The sequence below is a fragment of the Mus caroli genome, unplaced genomic scaffold, assembly GCF_978045245.1.
Source record: "Mus caroli unplaced genomic scaffold, Mus_caroli_1 scaffold_2, whole genome shotgun sequence".
NCBI lineage: Eukaryota > Metazoa > Chordata > Mammalia > Rodentia > Muridae > Mus > Mus caroli.
The window spans coordinates 64,603,996-64,624,910 of record NW_028227257.1 but is presented as its reverse complement, the minus strand read 5'-3'; the positions used below and the strand labels follow the sequence as shown (position 1 = coordinate 64,624,910).

General features: G+C 42.9%; 1 protein-coding gene across 8 annotated transcripts in view; it reads right to left on the bottom strand.

The window, feature by feature from the left end:
- The window catches only part of Meis2 (Meis homeobox 2), a 209,309-nt gene that overhangs the window by 4,170 nt on the left and 184,224 nt on the right, over window positions 1-20,915 (bottom strand). For all 8 annotated transcript variants that reach the window (XM_029472954.2, XM_021181264.3, XM_085834572.1 and 5 more), the window contains 2 exons: window positions 1,508-1,566; window positions 32-142 (listed from right to left, as the gene is read on the bottom strand). In XM_029472954.2, coding sequence (XP_029328814.1) covers window positions 32-142; window positions 1,508-1,566 — 170 coding nt within the window. The remainder of the gene's footprint in view (window positions 1-31; window positions 143-1,507; window positions 1,567-20,915) is intronic.

Genomic DNA, 20,915 nt, shown 5'->3' with positions numbered 1-20,915 from the left:
GGATGCCCAGAGGAAGGACAGAGAAGCCTACCTGCAGGCCGGATCCCCATGTGTTGCTGACCATCCAACACAAAGCTCCCCATGGGCTGACCCTCTGGACTATACGCTGCTCCTTGGCTCACTGAAGGATCAAGAAGAAAACCTGATTGTGGTCATTCGAGGACACAGAGGAGAAAGAAGAAAAGATATACCAAACAATCAGCAAGTGTTCCCGCTGCATCAAGGACATGTCACAGAACAATGAGGATGGCACTTTAAAGTCGGTGGCTGAGATGAGGAGGGGAAGGAGATTCAGAGATGGTATGGGGGAATAGCTTCCTCCAGCATAGTAGGCCAGCCAGCCTTGGAGGGTCTTTGTCTATCCAGTGATCATAAGGAAGGCTGGGAAAGTGAAGGGTAGACAAAGGACAAATAAATATTGCAAGCAGCCCTTCACCTCTGAGTTTTGTGTTCCTACCATCTCTTGGGCTTAATAATCAATTTCATGTCAGTAGACAGATCAGAAGTTTGAGCATCTTTATAAGGTAAAAATAAATCCAATTAAACGTTTGCATGTTTACCCAGAGCAAAACATGCAAACATGAGAACCAGGATGTTTCCGTTGTTTTTATACTCTTCAGCAATTGGCATCCTGGCCTTCAGAGATAGAGTGGTGTTTTAGCATTAGTGAGGGAATTTTTCTGAAGAGGAATAATCATCATAAATTGCTTAAATGAAGGCCAGAGTTAGAGCTCCCATCAGGTTCCGCACCCTTGGGAGTGGCTCCATCATTGCAAGGAAAACTGATTTTTGTTCTTATAAACTTTTTTTTTTTTGGAGACCACACCTCCTCAGCAAAGTAAGGGCATTGTCCATTTCAGAGCAAGATGCTCAGGGGCACAAGGGGCTGGTTCTGACAGCTCCTGATAAAAACCGTTTCAGAGAAACGGAGAGGCAATGTGAGGAACCCCCACATGTATTTCAGCTGGATGGATGTAATGCATTTTAAACAAAGGTAATAATCTTTTAATAAAAAATAATGCCGGCAACGCATGTCAGCCTTTAATAGAATATTATGAATAGTCAAAGCAAATGAATGGGTGCAATGAGTTTAACCATGTATGTTCTGGCGCAGAGAGCAAGGCACACACCAAGGAGTTATGGGTAACTAGAAAATGAGAGTGTGCTAATGACTGGACGCAGACAGGCAAGGAGTAATTCCAGAGTTCACAGTCAAACTGCTTGTGGCACGAATGCTTGTGCCCAATTACCAATTCAAAAAGCAAAGCAAAAGTGGTTTCAGAAAGCAGGTTCAGTAGAGTAGTAGGGGTGGGAAATCTCCAATTAGCATCAATTAGTGAAGTTGCTTCCTAGAGGAGAATTCTAGGGACATTAAAAAAAAAAAATTTTCTGCCAGAATGCATACTGGAAGAACTTATTTACCAGGTGATCAGATCGAGCCTTGAAGGAAAATTTGAGGAGGATTTGTGCCCATGGGATATGGATATAGGTATGTGTTAGAACTTGCCTGCTCGATTTGACTGGTCAATCATGGGCTGCACTATTCTTCTTCTGGCATTGATAAACCTGAAACAGAAGAAAGAAGTCTGGTTACCAACCTCAGTCTCCATGTGTTCTGTGAACAGCTCTGGTGAGCTCGGTGGAGGGAAGGCACCCCAGAGTCCAGTATCTACCTACTGTAAACCATTTCTGTAACTGGCAGGCAGCTTTGCCCTTCAGTGTTCAAAACCAGCTCACAGAAATTGTATCATCTTGGGACCCAAACCAAGCCAACTTGTTACTAATTTTCAGAGAGCTCCCCGGGAGAAAGCATTTCTATTCCCGTGTTTGCTTTTGGAACAAGAAGTAACCAGGGTGCTGCTCGCTCACTGGCTGGATGATTTTTGCCTCCTCTTTCCCTGGACCCTTCATTGCAGGGCCCACTCAGCTTCTCTTGCAGCTGGCCATAAATGAAGCCCAGGCTCTGGCACTCGGCTTTCACAAGGTATTGTTAGGTCAGCAAAGCCATCAATTAGGCTGTCTGAAGTTTTATCACCAACACAGCAGTAATAAGTGCTGGCCCAAAGACTTCTGGTCTTCGGCAACTCCTGCAGCTTAAGCCTGTAAAGTTAGGGGTCACCCAGAGGTCAGTGCCAGCTGGGGGCGGCCTTTGCAGCCAAAGCAGGGACACCCAGGGCAGGGGATAAGCTAACTGCCAACCGTAAACTCAGCCACCTTTCAACCCACTCGCAAGCCAGCGTCAGGTCCACATGGTTGATATTAGGGCCCGGGAAACGGTTTCCAAATCAGGTGGTTGCTGATTCCCAAGAATGTAAGGAGCGGCGGTTATTTTGTCTAAGAAGCCTGGATCTAATTTTGTTGAAAATCCAAAAATAAGTGCCTACTTCATGTTACTTTAATGTTTAATAATGCCCATCAAATATTCATGTACAAACAGAGTAAGACAATAAGAAATCTCCTTTATTTCCCCAAATTTAATAAAAACAAAACAATTTTCTACCATTTTCCAGTTACCTTTGTCCCCCTGCTTTTAATGATGGTATTTCCCCCCACACGTATGAACTCCTGGGAAAGATTCAGTGGCCTGGCATTCGGCTGGGGAGGGGTGGGTGGTAGGGAGGTCCTTCAAAAATGTTTTCTATTGATAACATTTGTTCTTCAACAACTCTACTTTCAAATCTTAGCATATGGGGGACTTAGTGATTAATGGATCCACATGGGGCTCCAGGCAGAACCTGAAAGTTCATTCTCTGAAGAATTCTCAAGCCTTGGCAGTTAAGTCTCTCGGAGGAGGACAGGGAGCCCACACAGGCCTCCGGTGAGTCCTCTAGGAAGAACACAGCCAGGCTGATGAATAATAGGCAGGAGAAAGCCAAAGGAGTCTTTTGCATATGCTGTTTGCAAAACAATGAACTTCTTTAGTACTTAAGAAAGAATCTCTCCGTCTTCAAAAATGTTCCACCCTTTGGCTTTGGGAAGCGAAGTGCCAAGCTACTCTAAGTTCAGATAGGAGAGTTGACACTATATATTTATCTGCCCCCCCCCCCCCAGTTCGCTGAAATGTTGCTGACCAGAGCAGCCCTGCAACCAGTTCAAAGAACTATCTCCATCACACCATTGTTGTCCCAGACCTAGGAGGGCCCTTTCTTAACTCCCCCCTCCAGGGGTTCTTCTCAGGGGGTTCCATTAAGACCAAGCAAGAGAAGGCTCCTTTGGTCTGTCTTGATGTTTCTGGTAGAGAGGGGCAGTTCCTCTTTTCATGTGCTACAATCCAGTTGTGCGGTGGGTTGTTTTGTTTTTGTTTTCCCTTGTAGGTCAACCCTTTAGTTGAAGCAAATTGATATTCCCCCTCTACTCCTGCCCCCTTTAAGTTTTCTTTTTATTTCTTTATTATTTACATTTGGAGATTGTTCCCTTATTTATGCTTTTCTCTCCTGTTCCCTCAAGCACTCCCTCGTTCACAGAGCTGCAAGGCATCATGGTTCTTAGTTCTCAGCAGGAGAACTCCACGCTGTCTTCAAACAAATAATCACTGGGAAGGTTAGAGGTTCACTCACAGGTCATTTCTTTGGATCCTCATCAGAATGTTTACATTAGTAAAAATGGGGGTCCTCTCACAAGGTTGTTCAATGGGGGTGATGCAACCATACAGAACATTCAGAGAAAGCATCCTGTGTGCTATCAGGCCGGTATAGGAGTGCTGAACTTGGCAATGTCACCCCTGCATCACTGTTTCAGTGAGATTCCATGGCCTAGACCACATGTTCACTAGCAGTTATACCAATGGCCTTTCTTCGCTCCCTCTTCCTAATACGGTGGAAAGAAAGAAGCCCCTGTGGGTTTTCACAGCGTGGGGGGATCCTTTCTCAGAGCATCACAGCGACTTTACATTCCCCTGTGGGCTCCACGAAGTTTCTGTCGAGTTTCAGTCTCAGTATTTTGGGTCCCAGTATCTTTTCATACTTCTAATGCATTCTTTCAAATCATACAGGATTTGGAAAACATATGGGTCCCCAATTTTTGCTGTTGTTTTCTTCCCCCAGAAATCTCTGCACATAAAACTCTTGCCAGTTGTCAACTTCCACAATCTCAGAATAGCTTAACACTACCATAGATGTTATTTTATTAAAATTATTAATCTATTCACTTTAAGAAAAAGTGTGGTCTTCAAAATTCAAATGACAACTGTCCTCTTCCCTCATGCTGACAGGCCACCACCCTTTAGAAAATACTCTCAAAATGAAGCCATTTAATTTGGAGATGAAAAAGTCAATTGAGGAATGATTTTTTTTAATTTCAATAATTCCCAATATGAACTTCCATACAGGGCTTTTCCCTAGATGACTTGATATGAATTCTTTCCACTTCCGCTGCTTCTATTTTAAGAATGACTTTTCCTTTATGTAGATAATAAACATAATATCTAGTTTTGATTCTACTTAAACTCTGAAGCATCTAAGTTGAAAAGTCAACTCATCTTCAATCATCCAAGGCCAGACCTCAATTCCTATGGAAAAATGCAACTTCCTGCTTCAAAGACAAAAGTCTTGTCTTTAAAAGACTCAAAAGGTTTCTTGGATATTAAACGGGTCTCACAAAATAACATTTTGATGAGTTAAGTGTAAATGAATCAGACACATATGGATTAAGTTATCCCTGCATTTCACACGGGTTTAAAAAATAAGGGGAAAAGAGGGTCTTGGCAAAAAACATTTTGGACTTTGCCAAACCCAAAACATTTGAAAAATTGCTGAAGACATCCAAGTAACCAAAATGCAGCCAGCTGCACCCAACTTTAATGAAACCCCCCCCCCCATCAAGTTATCTCCAACCCAAAGACTGTTAGGTTTTTCATCTGTATCTCATATTAAGAAAGAAAAAGAAAAAGAAAAAGAAAGAAACAACTAAGTTTTAATGTCATCCCAGAATGGTTTTGAAGTTGCAGACATGCAATATACTGCTCTATTCGTACAAACAATTTAATTCTAAGTTATCAAGTCTCTTTAGATGTTAAACAGTATTTAAAAAAAAAACTCTGAATTTTTTTATAATTCGCATAGGAAATGTGTTAATACATCTAGTGTCTATTCCAGATTTCCCTTAGGAAAAAAAAAATTTCACTGGCCTCATTGTGACTCTTTTTAAGGGCTACACATAATTACCTTAGTGACTCCTTAGGGAATGAGTGCCCCAAAGTACACTAGTTCTATTGATTTGTATTGAGCAAGAAGTTAGTGCCAATGGCTCACACAAAAGCTTCCAAGAGAGTCTCCTGAGGTTAGTTGCATCTCTAAATTTTACTTAAATAGAAAATGCATTAGTATGTACGGTCCTTCAAACTTATATACTAAGACTCTTAGCTTAAAATAACTTAATTATAGAGATAAATTCAGTGGCTTTCCAAGAATCAAGAGGCTTTCTAAGTCAACTCAGAGATATTAAAAAAAAAAAAAAAAACAGAAATCAAAACAAAACACCACCACCACCACCCCGCCCCCGCCAGTAGATTCCAAGGAATGTACTCTAGACAGAAAAGAAAAAAAAAAAAAAACCCACTGAAGCCTCACCTCACTCTTGGTGGAGACCACCAGCCACCACCTCAGGAAAATCCAAATATTTCAGCTTTGATGCTTCCCCTGCCCCCACCTGAAATCTGACCACTGAGTTTTCTTTTAAAGACTTTTCACTCCAAAGCATAGCTCAGGTTGACAGGAGTAGATTCAGGTGTCCTTCCCAATTGTTGCTTGACTCCCCCACCCCTTTTAAATGGCTGGTTAAATCCCTTCTTTCTGGTTCACTAACTTCTTGCCACACCTGGCAACCTACTCAGCATTCCTTTGTTAGAAAGCACAGGTCTCTCTCCTTGCTTGGAAAGCAGCCAGCCCTGAACACTCTGAGGATGGCTGGATTTGAAGCTCTCACTTGGAGGGATGTTGTCAAGGTAGAGGCTGGAACTGTTGACAAGGGATCAGATCAATCTGGACAAGGTGTGGCAGGGACCTTGGTGACAAGGGGCTGGTTCAAAAACAAAACAAAACAAAACAAAACAAAACAAAACAAAACAAAACAAGCTCTACTTTCCACTCTGCCTAGGGCAGGAGTCCACTACCAGCGTGATCCCGTTCGGGTGCTCCGGATTTCCGTGAGGCTTCAACCTTGGGAAATCAGTCAGTCATTTTACTTTTTTCCTTCATATTAAACACACACGTTTTATTCTGTGTGCTAGTCTTGGGTTGAATTATCCAGTTAGGAAGGTTTAATGAACTGCACATCCAAGGTTTTCACTGGCGCTCAGACTCGGGATCTTTTCCTGATGACAACTTCGAGCATAGTGAGGTGAATGCATGAGATTCATACATGACTTTAGGACACATTCACAGACCGTAACTAATGTCACTGAGCTATGGCGTAACTATGATTGGATAGAATATGAGATTTGCCCACACCTGTAAAAACATGTGAAATAAATACCCATCCACTTCCAGTATGCAAACATGATGTTAGTGTGGAAGCATGAATGCTTGTAGCCTTACAAAGTTGCCTTGAGTGGGGAGAAGGTTCAAGTGGCTGTGAAAGTCCCAGAGCAAAGTTATCAAACGGTGAGAGTTCTTCTCCATAGCTTTCTGCTGTGGGATTCCAGTGCTTTACCCAACTCTCCCCTAAAGTTACAAGGACCTCTATAGCTAGCCACTAAAACAGTCCACTTAGAGCACAGACCTCTTATGTATTGTACCACATTTTAAACCTTTGCACAGAGAAAACAACAATAAACCCAAGGGGCCTGTGCTCCTTATAACTTCCCTAAGCCCCAGTGTATTTGCTTTCTACCAACTAGGGGGATAACCAACTGGGCCTGGGTTGTTTTGAGTACTGACAGAGATCATGTATGTAAAGTTCTTGGCATACTGCCTAGTATATAGTGAGGGTAGTGAGGGCTCATTAAATGTTAGCCTATGGTCAGACTCAATGTTCCTAAAAAGCTCTGTTCCCTTATAGATAATTAAGAATAGATGAGTAACTACTAAAAATAGCATACTGAGCTGATAACAGGATGAGAATGTGGTTTGGTTCTACAAGTAGCATGTGACCATGTGCTAGGGTCTTAGTAGAGATCAGAATTTAATGTGAATAAGTAACGTGTGTGTGTGTGTGTGTGTGTGTGTGTGTGTGTGAGAGAGAGAGAGAGAGAGAGAGAGAGAGAGAGAGATATTTTAGACACCCGAACAAGCATCCGCTTGAAGGTGATGTTCCCGAGTGGGCTCCTCTGCAAGCGCATCCTCTTAGTGGCTCTCTAGATCTTCCCTACCCTTGGGACCAGTAGCTTCCACAGGAACTCCAGCGTATTAGAGGTGCAGCAGCCTCAAGGTGCCCTGCCCAGCACTACTGTCCCCAGATCTGCACTTGAAAGGTTCTCCAGGTGACCTCTTCACACTTATGCCTGGGAAGCCTGCAGTGAGTGCTCTGCCTGAGAACAGGAGGTTGCAAAGTTCAAGTTTTAATTGTGACTCTTGTGGCCGCAAACATTGCCTACAGGATCTATCTTCTTTAAGTGCCTCAAATCTAAAAAAGTCTTTTAATCACTTGCATTGGATAACAAACAATTTATAATAATGATTCATTTTACCCTATCTGTATCTCTTAAAGTGAAAGCTGGGGCAATAAAATGTTTTTGTGAAAACTGTCGACAGAGGGTCTTGGGGAACAGGCAAGGATGGCACACTACTGTTTGACGGTTCCATCTACTTCTGTGCTTTCTGAACTTCAATAATACATATGATTTTTTCTTTTATTAAAGGGATTATGAATGGTGATGGAGAAAATTGGGCATCTTCTTTGACTGAGACTAATCTGGACCATTTAGTTTTCTTATTTAATAAAAGTGTCTCAGAAAATTCCTCTTACACAGGGAATTATCTTTTATTTCTTTTTTGAGTACTGAGCAACAACCAACACAATTTCATTAGCACACTCACACCCAGAGCATGTAAGAGAGCATTTGAGCAGGTCCTGACTTTGGAGTACTGCTACTCTTAGAGAATGCTATCCAGTTATTCACATATGACTATTTATCATGTATTATAAAAGTGATCTTTCAGAGCTACATGAAAGCAAGGGAGGAGAAAACACTCAAACTTCCTTAGCTATTCATATCTAAGATCTACGCTCTTAAAGATAGAACACTAAGTCAATAGACATAAGCAGTACCATATTACCTCATCCTCTCCATGATTTATTGCACATAGAAATCATCGAGAAACTGAATTACTTTGAATGTTTTACTACTGACATTAAAGTTCCAGATTTGGATACCCGCACACCTTAGACTGATCCTGAAAACCACTTTCTGTAGACACAGAAGATAAATCGATAACCCTGTCATGCAACCCCATCAGCCTACAAAGAAACAGTGGCCATTTTCAAAATGACCAGTTCCCAACTCTGAACCATCTATCTGACGGGGCTTTGAAATGCATCCAGTCTCACCTGATAATCAGTTGCCCTCATTCACAGCTACTTCTCATCATGTTCGAAGCATGTGCTAATTCACACTAAGACCTGATCCTAACACATATTGTATTTTTTTCTAAGCTTTCATGATCACCTTTGATTGAAGTGTTATCTCAGATTCTACTTCTCAGTGGAACCCACCTAAGAATTAACTGGCCAAAAATACACCACACTGTTTAGCAATTATGTATTCGAGACATTGGTGGAGGTCAAGGGGCAGTCCCATGTCCTGTGCTATGGATAGGTCTCTGATTAGCTTGTCATCTGCTTGGAAGAAGATGTAGGCTGAATCTCTCTTCTAGTGGAGCGGGCCAGCTGTTAGCTGCCTGTCAAGCCCTCAAGTGGACAAGAAGTCCAGGAGCAAGAATGTCATTCCTTTGATCTGGCAAGAAGCAGCTGCTGATTTATAGAGTGGGACTTTGTTCTTCCGTTCTATTTTACTTTCTTTCCTAAGGCAGAACCACAAAATCCAGGAGAAAAAAAAAGTGCCGTTCCCAGCAACATCAACAAGCTCTGACAACTACAACAGGGTTTTTCTTGGCCCTAACAAAGCTCTCAGGCATCTCCTTTGACGCGCTCACCTTTCCCCCCTCCCCTTCCCCCCACCTCCACCATTTTTTTTTTTTTGCAAGCGGTAGTTATTGTTTAATTCAGCTTCTGTAAATGGAATGGACTGTGGCCAGCAAGCCTGGGGCATAAACACACCTGTATGAAAGAAGCCTTATTGTAGCAACCCTCTACAAGCAAGCTCACATGAACCACACGTTCCCCAGTTCAGAAAGAATGCTCCATTTTTCCTGACAGCAAATTTTACCCTAAGTGAATTTCTATTTTTGGTGTCACCAACCTATGATGATCACATTTGAACCTTTCCCTCTTCAATGGTATTACACTCTTCCAATCAGAGAGAGAGAGAGAGAGAGAGAGAGAGAGAGAGAGAGAGAGAGAGAGAGAGAGAGAGAAAGATTTGCTCTTTTTTTTTCATCTGAGAGCAAACAGATGCATCAAAAATGTTTATCTACTATCTATAATATCAATCATTGAAAGCTGACTTAATGTCCAGAAAGGCTTTAGCAAATGCAATATTCAAGATGCCATAATGGTGATTTCATTACTACTGATTTATACTGACATGCGTTTCCCAGAGTAACCTATAAGGGGAAAAAAAAATCAACAACAAAATAAGCCACATGCATTTTCCTGTTGAGAGTGAACTGGTTGCAAAGGTCTGGTTTTGTTCTCAGCAGTAATCCTGCCCACTCAGAAGTGCCCATCAACTGAGTGGGGCATGGAATAGCAGCGTGAAGAAGTCATCATGACCTTGGCAGTGGTATGACAATGAGAAGTCAGCAGCTCTGTGGTCACTCCCCCCCATCCACCCATACTTGCCCCCGCAATCCCCTACCTCCCACCCCACCCCCTCACATAACACACACACACACACACACACACACACACACACATCCACCCATACCCTCCACCCCCACTCCTCTCCACCCTAACCCCCCACCCTCACACACACACACACACACACACACACACACATGCTTGTACGCTGCACATGTGCAGAGCAATAAACTTCGCCACGGACAAGGTCTTTGATGGCTATCTAGATTCTTTTGTGCTATTCCAGAGGATGGTGAAACATAGTACAGATAGATATTTATACCTATTCCTTCAAAGGTAGAAGGCTGGAAGGGTAGGAGGGGCTGTTACTAACTTGGAGAGAAGAGCTTGTTTGCATTTAATCAGGCTCTGTTCTAGTGCCTTCTTCTGCCTTCTTTCTTTCTTTCTTTTTTTGTTTTTTTTTGTTTTTTTGTTTGTTTGTTTTTGTTTTTGTTTTTCGACAGGGTGTCCTGGAACTCACTTTGTAGACCAGGCTGTCCTCGAACTCAGAAATCCGCCTGACTCTGCCTCCTGAGTGCTCAGATTAAAGGCATGAGCCACCACACCCTGCTCTGCCTCCTTTCTTGTGTTCAGAGGGGATGGAGATTTATATGATACCTGGTCCTATCCTTTGGCCAATCAGAATGTGCTGAGCACCAGCTTTCTCCTCCCTGACCATTCTTTTTTTTTTTTTTTTTTTTTTTTGGTTTTTGAGACAGGGTTTCTCTGTGTAGCGCTGGCTGTCCTGGCACTCAACTTTGTAGACCAGGCTGGCCTCGAACTCAGAAATCCGCCTGCCTCTGCCTCCCGAGTGCTGGGATTAAAGGCGTGCGCCACCACGCCCGGCTCCTCCCTGACCATTCTTATCTAGCAGTTGTGCCCTCTGGGGGGAGGTGTGTCCCAGTGATTGGCTTTGTGGGTGGGGAACTGAAAACAGGCCTTACAAATATATTTGCTCATCTCTTTTCAATCCCAAAACAATTATCAGAAAAAATTTTAAGGGTCATAAAAATCTGTACATGTGTCACCAACTGATAAGACACTCACATGGTGCAGTTATCCTAAGGCAAATTTAATGATGTAAATACATCTAAACATTTGAAAATGCAAATCGTGCCTTTTGAGATTTCTATGCTTCAAATACACAAAAACAAACTGGAAAAAAAAAAGGTCACAATTTGAGAAGACACAAGTTCTTAGAAATAAACACCTATATCCAGTGAATCGGTGCAATGGAATCAACTATAGACAGAAGAGGTTGATAGGCACAGATGGTCGTGGGCAAACACTTGTAATCCAAACACTGGAGAAGTGGAAACAGCGGAGGACACCAAGTTCCAGACCAGCCTGGGCTACATAGTGAGCTCAAGCTAGCAAGGGGCCGCAGAGCAAGGGGACAACTAAGACCTGGGGGGGGGGGGGGTATAGTACTCTTGCAGAGTGCTTGCTTAGAGTATATGAGGCCTTGGGCTTGCTCTCCAACACCAGAAGAAAAGGAAAAAAACAAACAAACAAACAAAAAAACAAATTCTTGGAAGGAAAAAGTTGAAGCAGTTTGAAAGAGCATTTGAAAATAAAAACAAGCAAACAAACAATCAAATGGAAGGGAAGAGAGTAAGGCCCTGCTTGAAGGTACCAATCCCACCAGGGCTGACTTTGAGAAGTGAGGAGGGTAATTATGATTGGCTGGCATTTTCTGCTGGGTTCTGGGGATGCCTGGTGGCAACTGAAAGGCAGACTGCTTGGGCTTCTTCAGGTCAGTATAAATTGAATCTCTGAAATTCTTGAATCAAGAAGCAAGACCACGATGCTTCTTGAGGGAGACCTCTCTAACAGCCCAGTAGCAGAAGAACTGAACTGACTGGCTGAGAAGGAGTAGCTGAGACGGAACAAAACTTTTGGGCATTGTGGGAAGAAAGGGGAAGGGGAAATGAGATAGACTCCAGTTAAGATGCCAGCAATGAAAACAGGCAGCATGTGACTTTTAGAATGCCTTCTGTTGGGCCTTTCTGAGAAGGAGGTTATGTAAGGGCTCTAGGTCAGCGATGGAAACTGGTCATTTGCCTTTTAAATTCTTATTTAGGGTTCACTGTAGGGTGAGACATGCTGGGTTTCCTAATGTCACCTTTGAGCTGGCAGTGGAACTCTAGAGCTGAAAAGGTAGGAGGCCATTCAAGAGGAGGACATAAGAAATGCAAAACACAGGGAAGAAACGACTACTCCAAAACCATCTCTCCTCTCCATATTTTAGGTAGGGAGATTCTAGATTGCAAGCAAAAAGCTTCAAAAGCTGGCTGCCCCTGAAAACATTCTGCCTTTTTATATACCCCAAGGTTTTCCCAAGTCTGATCGTGTCTGCCAGTAAATAAAAACCTCCCGGGCAATGGCTTTATTTCTAAGAGGTCTAGCTTGCTCGTTTTGAGTTCTGAGATGATCTGAGTGATCAGCTTTGGAAGCTGATGCCAATCACATACATGTCACACGGTGCAGTGTGATACAAATGGCATTGCCTTAAACTTAGCATGTGTGATTTTAGTAATGGTATTAAGAAGGTGCGCGTGCATGCGCGCGCGCGCGCGCACACACACACACACACACACACACACACACACACAGAGTGTTTTTAAGCACTTGCATAAGAATCAAGGGCAGGTTTTCTCAAGGTGGTGACAACTAATTTAGAAGAGAATTGATGGGATCGGGTGTTACATTTAAAAGGGACTCCATTAAGTCTGATGGTGTCCAAATTGTGTCCTTCTCACAAACCATATTTTTCTTTTTAAATGGGCTTTTAAGGTGAAAGACACCTCGCTTCAGCATACTCTAGGTGTGGAGACAAATGGTTCACAAGTCTCTATTCTTCAACTCAGGGCAAATCACTCCAGGACCCGAGATCTAAAGCGCTTGGAGGGGGTGCTCTGCATGTGAATATCCCCACCAGAGTTTTCATTTGCTTGGGGGGGGGGGCCTTTTTCTGGAGCAGCAGGGGATGTTTCAGAAGGCCAGATTGGCATGCCAGCAGCATTTGGAGGGAGCAGGCTCTTATCCCCTTTCCTTTCTCCTGCTGGCTTGAAAGAAAGGGCTTTGCTGAGGACACATTGGAAAGGTGGCAACATTCCTGGGCCTTTTTATCAACACCACTTCTTTCTTTAAGCTGCAGTGGGTCTCTTGTTTGGGAGGCTGAGATTTTAGCACTTTTAAAGGGAGGCATACTCGAGAAATCTCCCAGGTGTTAAACTTTAGAGTGGCTTCAACCCAAAATAGGGTGGGGGGGGGGGGCGACAAAAGTGAAACAGGAAAAGTCAAGTGCTCTTATGGAAAAGTTCCATCAAATAACACGACGTGTAAATATGCACACAAGTGACATTCCTTCTATTTAAACCCAGGCTATCTAGCCAGCTTATATTCTCCTACAGGCTGTCCATGGGGGTTAAAAATCAAAGGATTACCCCCCCCCCAGTTTTTTTTTAGTTAATTTCAACAAATTCCATACAACCCAAAATAATCTTTAAAATATTACAAAACATAAGTCCATCATAAAGAAAAAAAAAGAAAAATTCTATTCACAGACACATGTCTTAATGCTCTCATATTCATGATGTTCAAGCACCAAAGACTAATTTTTAAGTAAGATTTCTAGATTGTGTTTTCTTAAGAGCAAATTAAATATCCTTTGCTTGGACTGACAACCAGTAGCCTCCCGTGTCTTCGGCAGAGATGTTACACGAAGTGCTCGCAATGTGATGATATTATTACCCACAAAATTTTTTAGCATCACCCTGTAATCATAAAAGATGTAATATTTACTTTATAAAACACAAGAGGCTGAGCAGAGTAGAGGTTATTCTGTGTCTACTTTAGTCCTTAAATATTTTAGAATTAAAGGGGTTAGTGGATACACTCTCCCAACTGCCATTTACAGAGGAATGAAGACATCAACCTCTGATTCTGAAATTTCATACAGAGCTATAGGTGCAACCTAGATGTACCACAGTTTGAAAGGGTTTTAGAGCATATCCAGGCACCACATCTCTTAGTAAGACTTCCTGGGATAGTTTAACTCAACTCTTCCAGGTAAAAAGAACTCTTACAGATAAAAATAATGGCATTTAGGCTGTCTCCATAGTCACAGGAATACAAGTAACATTGCTATCCAGTAAACACTAAGAAATTTAGTGCTATGATTGTTTTAACTGTCATAGATTTTTTTGAATCACGTAATATACAAATAATCCAAGATTAATTCATAAGTTTAAAGCTAATATGCTAACTAGCTAGAGCCACACTATTTCTTCCATCTGGGATGGTCTTCCTTCCAAAGCCTTTTGGTCCACGCATCATTCAAAACTCTCATCAGAGAGCACCTCTTTGGGGTAACTTTGTTGCATAATCTGATTAAGAAGCATTTCCTGGGGCTGTGGAGTTGGCTTTTCTGCCTGCCACAGTGCAAGCACAAAGACTGAAGTTTGGATTCCCAGTATCCATGAAGGAAGGAAGGAAGGAAGGAAGGAAGGAAGGAAGGAAGGAAGGAAGGAAGGAAAGAAGGAGATGCTATGGTGCTTCTATATGCCTAATGCTGGGGAAGCAGGGACAGAAGGATCCCCAAGATTTGCTGATGACCCAGTGTAGCTGCAGGTTCACTAACAGACTCTATCTCAAAAAATAAAGTAGGCAGCAACAGAGGAACATACCATAACAACCTCTGGCCTCTGTATACAAGTGCATATATACAAATGCAAACACGTGTACACACACACACACACACACACACACACACACACACACACACGCCATTAACAATATGGTCCCTACAGCATTTATTCAATGTAATGACCAGAATTTACTTCTCTGGCTTTCACCTAGTTAATCTTATAGAGAACATATTTTAGTTCTTTGCTATCGACCCCTTCTCAACTATCCCTAATGAAATGTTTGGTAAATATACAACTCAACAAGTAAATGAAAATAGGGTTCCTTCCCTCTAGGAAATAATTTAGAATTAACAATAGAAGAACCATTAGGAAATCCTCTCTCTCTCTCTCTCTCTCTCTCTCTCTTTCTCTCTCTCTCTCTCTCTCTCTCTCACACACACCACACACACACACACACACACACACACACACACACACACACACACACTCCCCTGCCCTGCATGGCAGAAGGAGTTCGTCCTCAGCTAGCTGATAATAAAACCTCTTGCAGTTTGCATCAGATGTGGTCTTTGGAGTGCTGGCCAGCTCATCCCAAGACTTGAGCCTAGGCCCAGCTTCAGGGGTCTTACATAGCTAAATCCCTGATGAACAATGTGCCCCCAAGCAGGGCAGGGCTAAGAAGGCACATAATTCTGCCTTCCTGGGTGTGCTCTAAGGAATGCCAAACTGAGAAATAAGTGAAGACTCTAACCTGGTACAAGGTATGATTCTTACCTGGGTGGTGGACAAACAGGTAAATTTTAAGTGCAGACGTGAAAGGGAAGGACTCCTCTGGTAGAAATGGAGTCTCTTGCTCTGCTTGTGTGTGTGTGTGTGTGTGTGTGTGTGTGTGTGTGTGTGTGTAGCTTGGGATAGAACTGGAATAAGATGTTACCACTGTGGTGGGTGCCCACTTGGGTAAGAAGGCATTGTGAGTGTGGGTGATAGAAAACATGAACAGAAGATGGAAGGTCTGGGATGAAGAAAAGAAAGGAAATCTTTTTCATGGATTAAATTCTCTTAAGGATTTTTCTCCCAGATCTACTAGGATGAACATTAGTTAGTTAGTTAGTTAGTCTCTCAAAAATAAGAGTCCCAGATCAAGTACTATGGGATTATGGCCACTAAGCTAACAAAATGTAAGGATTTTCTCATTTCTGCGTGAGTTACGTCATGGCTCTTTGAAGACTGATAAACACCATCTACAAAGGGAATGAGGGCTACAAATAAATTCCTGACAAGCGACTGGGGTCCTCAGGGGTGCTGGGGTTCCCAGCTTTGAGATTAAACCATGGCGTTCTAATTTCTCATGGAAACAATTTAAAGCCATCCATCAATGGGAAAGTAGGGTTTGCACCTTCTCCAAGCTGGACTCAGATGCACAGGCCACTGGTGGGCCTTGCTCTCCACATAGCTGCCTCTTACTGGAGTCCACCTCTCAGTGGGGCTGTAAACCTTGACTGAGAAGGCGCCTTAGAACTTTCAAAGTAACTTACAAGCGAGGAGACGAGTGGAGTTTAAGGCATTTTCCCTGTGTTTCCATTCTCATTCACCTAAAAATTTGTTATCAGTTGCTATGACTAAATTTTTATCTCAAAATAACAATTAGAGACAAACACACAAAGAAACAAACCAGGCAACCTGAAGTATAAGATACACATTAGAGGGCTGGTAAGATGGCTCAGCGGGTAAGCCTAAAGCTTGCCACCGAGCCTGAAAAACCAGAGATCCGTCTTCAGAACCCACATGGTAAAAGGAGAGGAATAATTCTCACATGTTTTCTTGACTTCACATATTCACCACTCCTCATGCGAAAGAATTAACTGTAAAAAGTTAAAATATTTAAAAAACAATAATATATGCAGTGTTGCATGGGGAAATATTAATATTTCAGACTTGTGACTGGGCGGTAGCCAGCAGCCCCCTACCATATATTGTGTTGGGACATTCACTCGTGTGACGGGTATGAGAGGGCAGGGAGCAAGATAGAGGAATAATTCAGGGAAAGGAGATGGTGAGAGAGTTGGGAATGAGGATGGGTTGCTTTGGATAATGGATTTCGATGTACACCAAAGGTTTCTCGGCCCCCACCACCCTCTAATCAATTCCACTTCCTTGTTTACAGACTCCTCACGTATAAAGTCATCGTTTCCTTATAACTGTGTTAAACACCAGCTGTCTGCCCTCTGAACCCCGACATCCCCGGATGAGGTCAGTGTGGTGACAGGCTCTGGTTCCATAGGCAATGCTGTCATTCAGGCTAAGAGCAGTGATTCGCTCACAGGAGGCAAAGGCAGTCAGTTGTTGGGCTTATTGACTCCAGGGAGTGTGGCTACTCTATCATTATTGTGGAGTGCAAACACGCCGGGCTCTGTTTTGGTCCCACTTAAAATTACTATTTGCCGTGAAGGATTGGCAAAGCAATTCTTAAAATGATGGGGGTGAAAGTCAGGCAAGCGCCATTACGGGCTTTTCCTTCCGTTTAAGCAGAAGTAAGCATTCTGAGAGGCTCCAAGCCTGACCCACTTATTTAACCTTTTATTCAGTTTGCTGTATTAACATATATTAACTGGCTATATAAGCCCTAGGAGGGATAAAAACCTCATGACCAAATTATGGTTCCATTTTCATGGGTAACCTCTCCTTGGGTGGAAATTAAACTCCAATATAAATACATTTTAGGTCTACACAAAATCGAAGAGGAATGCCAAAAAACCCCAAATGTCATGTAAGAGTCCTGCAAAGACCACAGCAACTATGGAGTGGTCAGAGAAACTGCACACGAGAGGACCTATTGGAAGAAACCAAATAAATTTAATTAAATAAGTTACAGGATGATTTTGCCGTGTCTTATCTACTCCCCTTGGTTAATATCCATGACATACTGATGCTGCATAATCGCTCTTATGGAATGCTGCGGCTCAGCGCCGTAATGAGCTGCCTCTGCACAAAGGCAGCGAGAGTGGTTTCCCCACAGAGTTCTCCTCTCAATTATTTATACTTGCTACACTTTCACATAATGGCAGTTTTAAAATCAAACAAACAAAGCAAAGCGTACAATAAAGGACGGGGACAAGAAGGAGCAGGGACCTTTTTCCTTCCCTTTTTGAACACCAGAAAAGGACAGGCAAGCCACGTAAAGTCAACTGGGTTTGGATCCCAGGAAAGTCTCAGGGGTCCAGCAAGCAGAAGACATCAAAGCGTTTGGAGACTGCCACCTTGGAGAGGGGTTTAAATAGCTCTGCATACCTGCGTGGCTTTGAATCTGTCATATAGAAACATGGAGGAATGCAGACTTTATTCCTGCCTTTCCTAAGTATGTCTGTGAAAATTCCTTATCAGAAGATTCTGTCTTCCTCCCCATTCCAGAGTAAAAGAGAAGATGCTACAAATGTCAAAATGACACCATGGTGGACAGAAAATGATATGTTGTTACAGTCACCCCACAGGCAGCAGAGAGGGGCAGGCTTTTTTCATGTTGGTTGTGTCCACTGTCCACACTGGATCTTTGGCCTCCCACCACGAAACCTAAGGACATGAGAAAACCAGTCTCATTCACAACCAGCCCTCTTATAAAGAGGAAAAACAACACTAGGGGAATATTTAATGCTAAATTGTAATGTTTTTGTTTCTTTTATTCTCTGTGTGTGCCTATTTGTGGAGGTCAGAGATCAATGCCCAGTATCCTCCTCTATTACTTCACTACCTTATTTTGGGGGACAAGTTCTTATCTACTGGTTTTTTTTTTTTTTAATTTCATTTTCGATGATGATGATGATGGTGGTGGTGGTGGTGCTGTGTGTGTGTGTGTGTGTGTGTGTGTAGTTACATGGATACCTTGTATGCTTGTTGAGGTCAGAAGACAACTTGTGGGAGTGGTTTGGATCAGGGGACCAAACTCAGGACTTCAGGTCTGCAGGGTAAGGTCTCCTTCCCTGCTGTTGTCTCATCTCGCCTGCCCTGAGACAGATTCTGTCACTGAACCCGGAGCTCACCAGTTTGGCTAAGGCCAGTGAGCCCCAGGCATCCGCCTGTCTCTTCTTTCCCAGCAGTGGAGTTCCAGGCAAACACTATTTTTGTTTTTTTCCCTTGGTGTTGAGATATGAACTCAGATTCTCATGTTTTCATGGCAAAATCTTTTCCAATTATACCCTGTCCTCAGCCCTATAACATTATTGTGATATTTAGTTTTAGCCTCTAGAATGAACCATTTACTGTGATTGGGAAGTTCTGCCTACTGGGTTTCCAGAAGTGATCAGTAAACAATTCGGAGCAGACATTCAATCTGTGTGGCATCTGGCTGACTTCACAAGTTAATCCAGAGATGATGATTGAGAAACTTTGTGAATGTTCATGTGGTATGTGTGCCCAAGGATGTGCAGATGTGTGCACTTATACAGGTATGTGCCCCTGTGCTTATGAACACATGGTGGCCACAGTGGGGTGTTGGGTGTCTTCTGCTATCACTCCTTCCCTGTTCTTTTGAGGCAGGGTCTCTTCCTGCACTTTGAGCTTGGGTGTTTCAGCCAGTTTAGCAGCCAGCAAGCCCCAGTGGGCCTCCTATCTCTACCCTACACAGCCAAGGGCTAGAGATACTTAAGAAATCAAGCTTGGCTAGGAGGAACAGAGATTTTTAAACATTAAGAGCAAACCTGACCAGATGCATTTTGTATCTGCATGAAATCAGCAACAGCATAATGTTTTCTGTTAAATTGTTTCAGGTTTTAGAAAACAGTTAATACTGTCTTTTAAAGCAGTCACCCTATCAGCTGACAGCCACAAATGTATTTGTAATAAAAGATAACAATATCAATGTCAGTGAACACAGGTATTGTCCCATCTACTAGTCATTTCAGGATAATGGTGCATGTGTGTGTGTGTGTGTGTGCCCATATGTAGGCATGTAGAGGCTAGAGGAGGATGACGGGTCTTCCTCCATTGCTCTGCACCCCATCCTTTAAGACAGACTCCCACTCTCACAGAAGCTCACCACATTAGCAAGGCAAACCTAAGAGCCTCACTCTACTCTCCAACACTGAGGCTGTATGCACAAACAGCTATGGGAAGTTTTCAACATCTCTGCTGGGATGCCGGGTATTCAAACTCAATCCTCCTGTCCCCACAGCACTGCCCTTACCCACTGAGCCATCTCCACAGCCCTTCAAAATACTGTTAAGATAACGACTCCCTTAAAAAAAATAGCATCCCTGAAAGGTTAGATAAGACAAGCATAATTTAAAACCCCTGCTAACTTGTTTCTTGTAATATGCTTACACACATACATTGAATGTACATGCACACACACACACACACACACACACACACACACACACACAGGGGCATTGGAGCAGGCTCATTTCTCATGTAGTCTGTATGACTTTAAATCTTTCCTGATTTAAAAAACCCAGGAAAAATAAAAATCTTAAGGAGATCCATGCCATTCCCTACGAAGCACAGAGATACCTCTGTATAAAAGGTCAGAGAGCGTCAGAGAGAAAAAGGGAAACCACAAAGAGCCACAACCCAGTGACATCCTCAGAAGACAACAGTTAAGACTGAGATTGGTGCCACCATCTTGTCCTGCTTTTCCAGGATATCAGTGTGGCCACTTAACTCCCATTGAAAAGTTGCCGTGGCTACAGAATGCTAGGGTTGAGACACACTGTGTTTACTAATCCTTTTCTTTCTGCCAGAGTGCGTGGCACTATCTGGAGGCTGGCAGTCTTGAAGCTATGGATTCAATTCTGTTATCAACTTGAAGGCTGGTGGAGCCTAGCGGCTTGTAATTCCACTCACTCAGAAGGCTGAGATAGAACTATCAAAAGTTAAGGCTAACCTGGGAAACTTAGTGAGACTTTGTCTCTAAAGAAAGAATGAAAAGAGGGATGGTGCTGGGTATAGTGCTGTGTTTTTGTAAGCCCAGCATTCCGGAGGCAGAAGTAAAGAAATTAGGAATTAGATGTCAGTGACTTAGATAGAAGTGTGGGGTCAGCCTGGATTATATGAGATCTTTCTCAAAACAAACAAATGAGCAAACAATTAAGCCCATGAAAAAACAAACTAATCAAAGTAGCAACAACAACAACAACACAAGTGGGTTGGGGTTTTAGCTCTGTGGCAGAGGGGGCTTGCCTAGAATGTGAGAGGAACTGGTTCAAACCTTATCCTTACCTCCCAAAGCCTGTCCACAGAGCTTCTGACATTTTGACCTTCAACACAGAGAATGACCTTTCAGTGTTAATGTGTAGATGTGAACAGGGTGACAGGTGATGGATGGCAAGGGGATGCAGCTGACAGAACCCCCACCCCTCTGCCATCTCACCCCTGCTG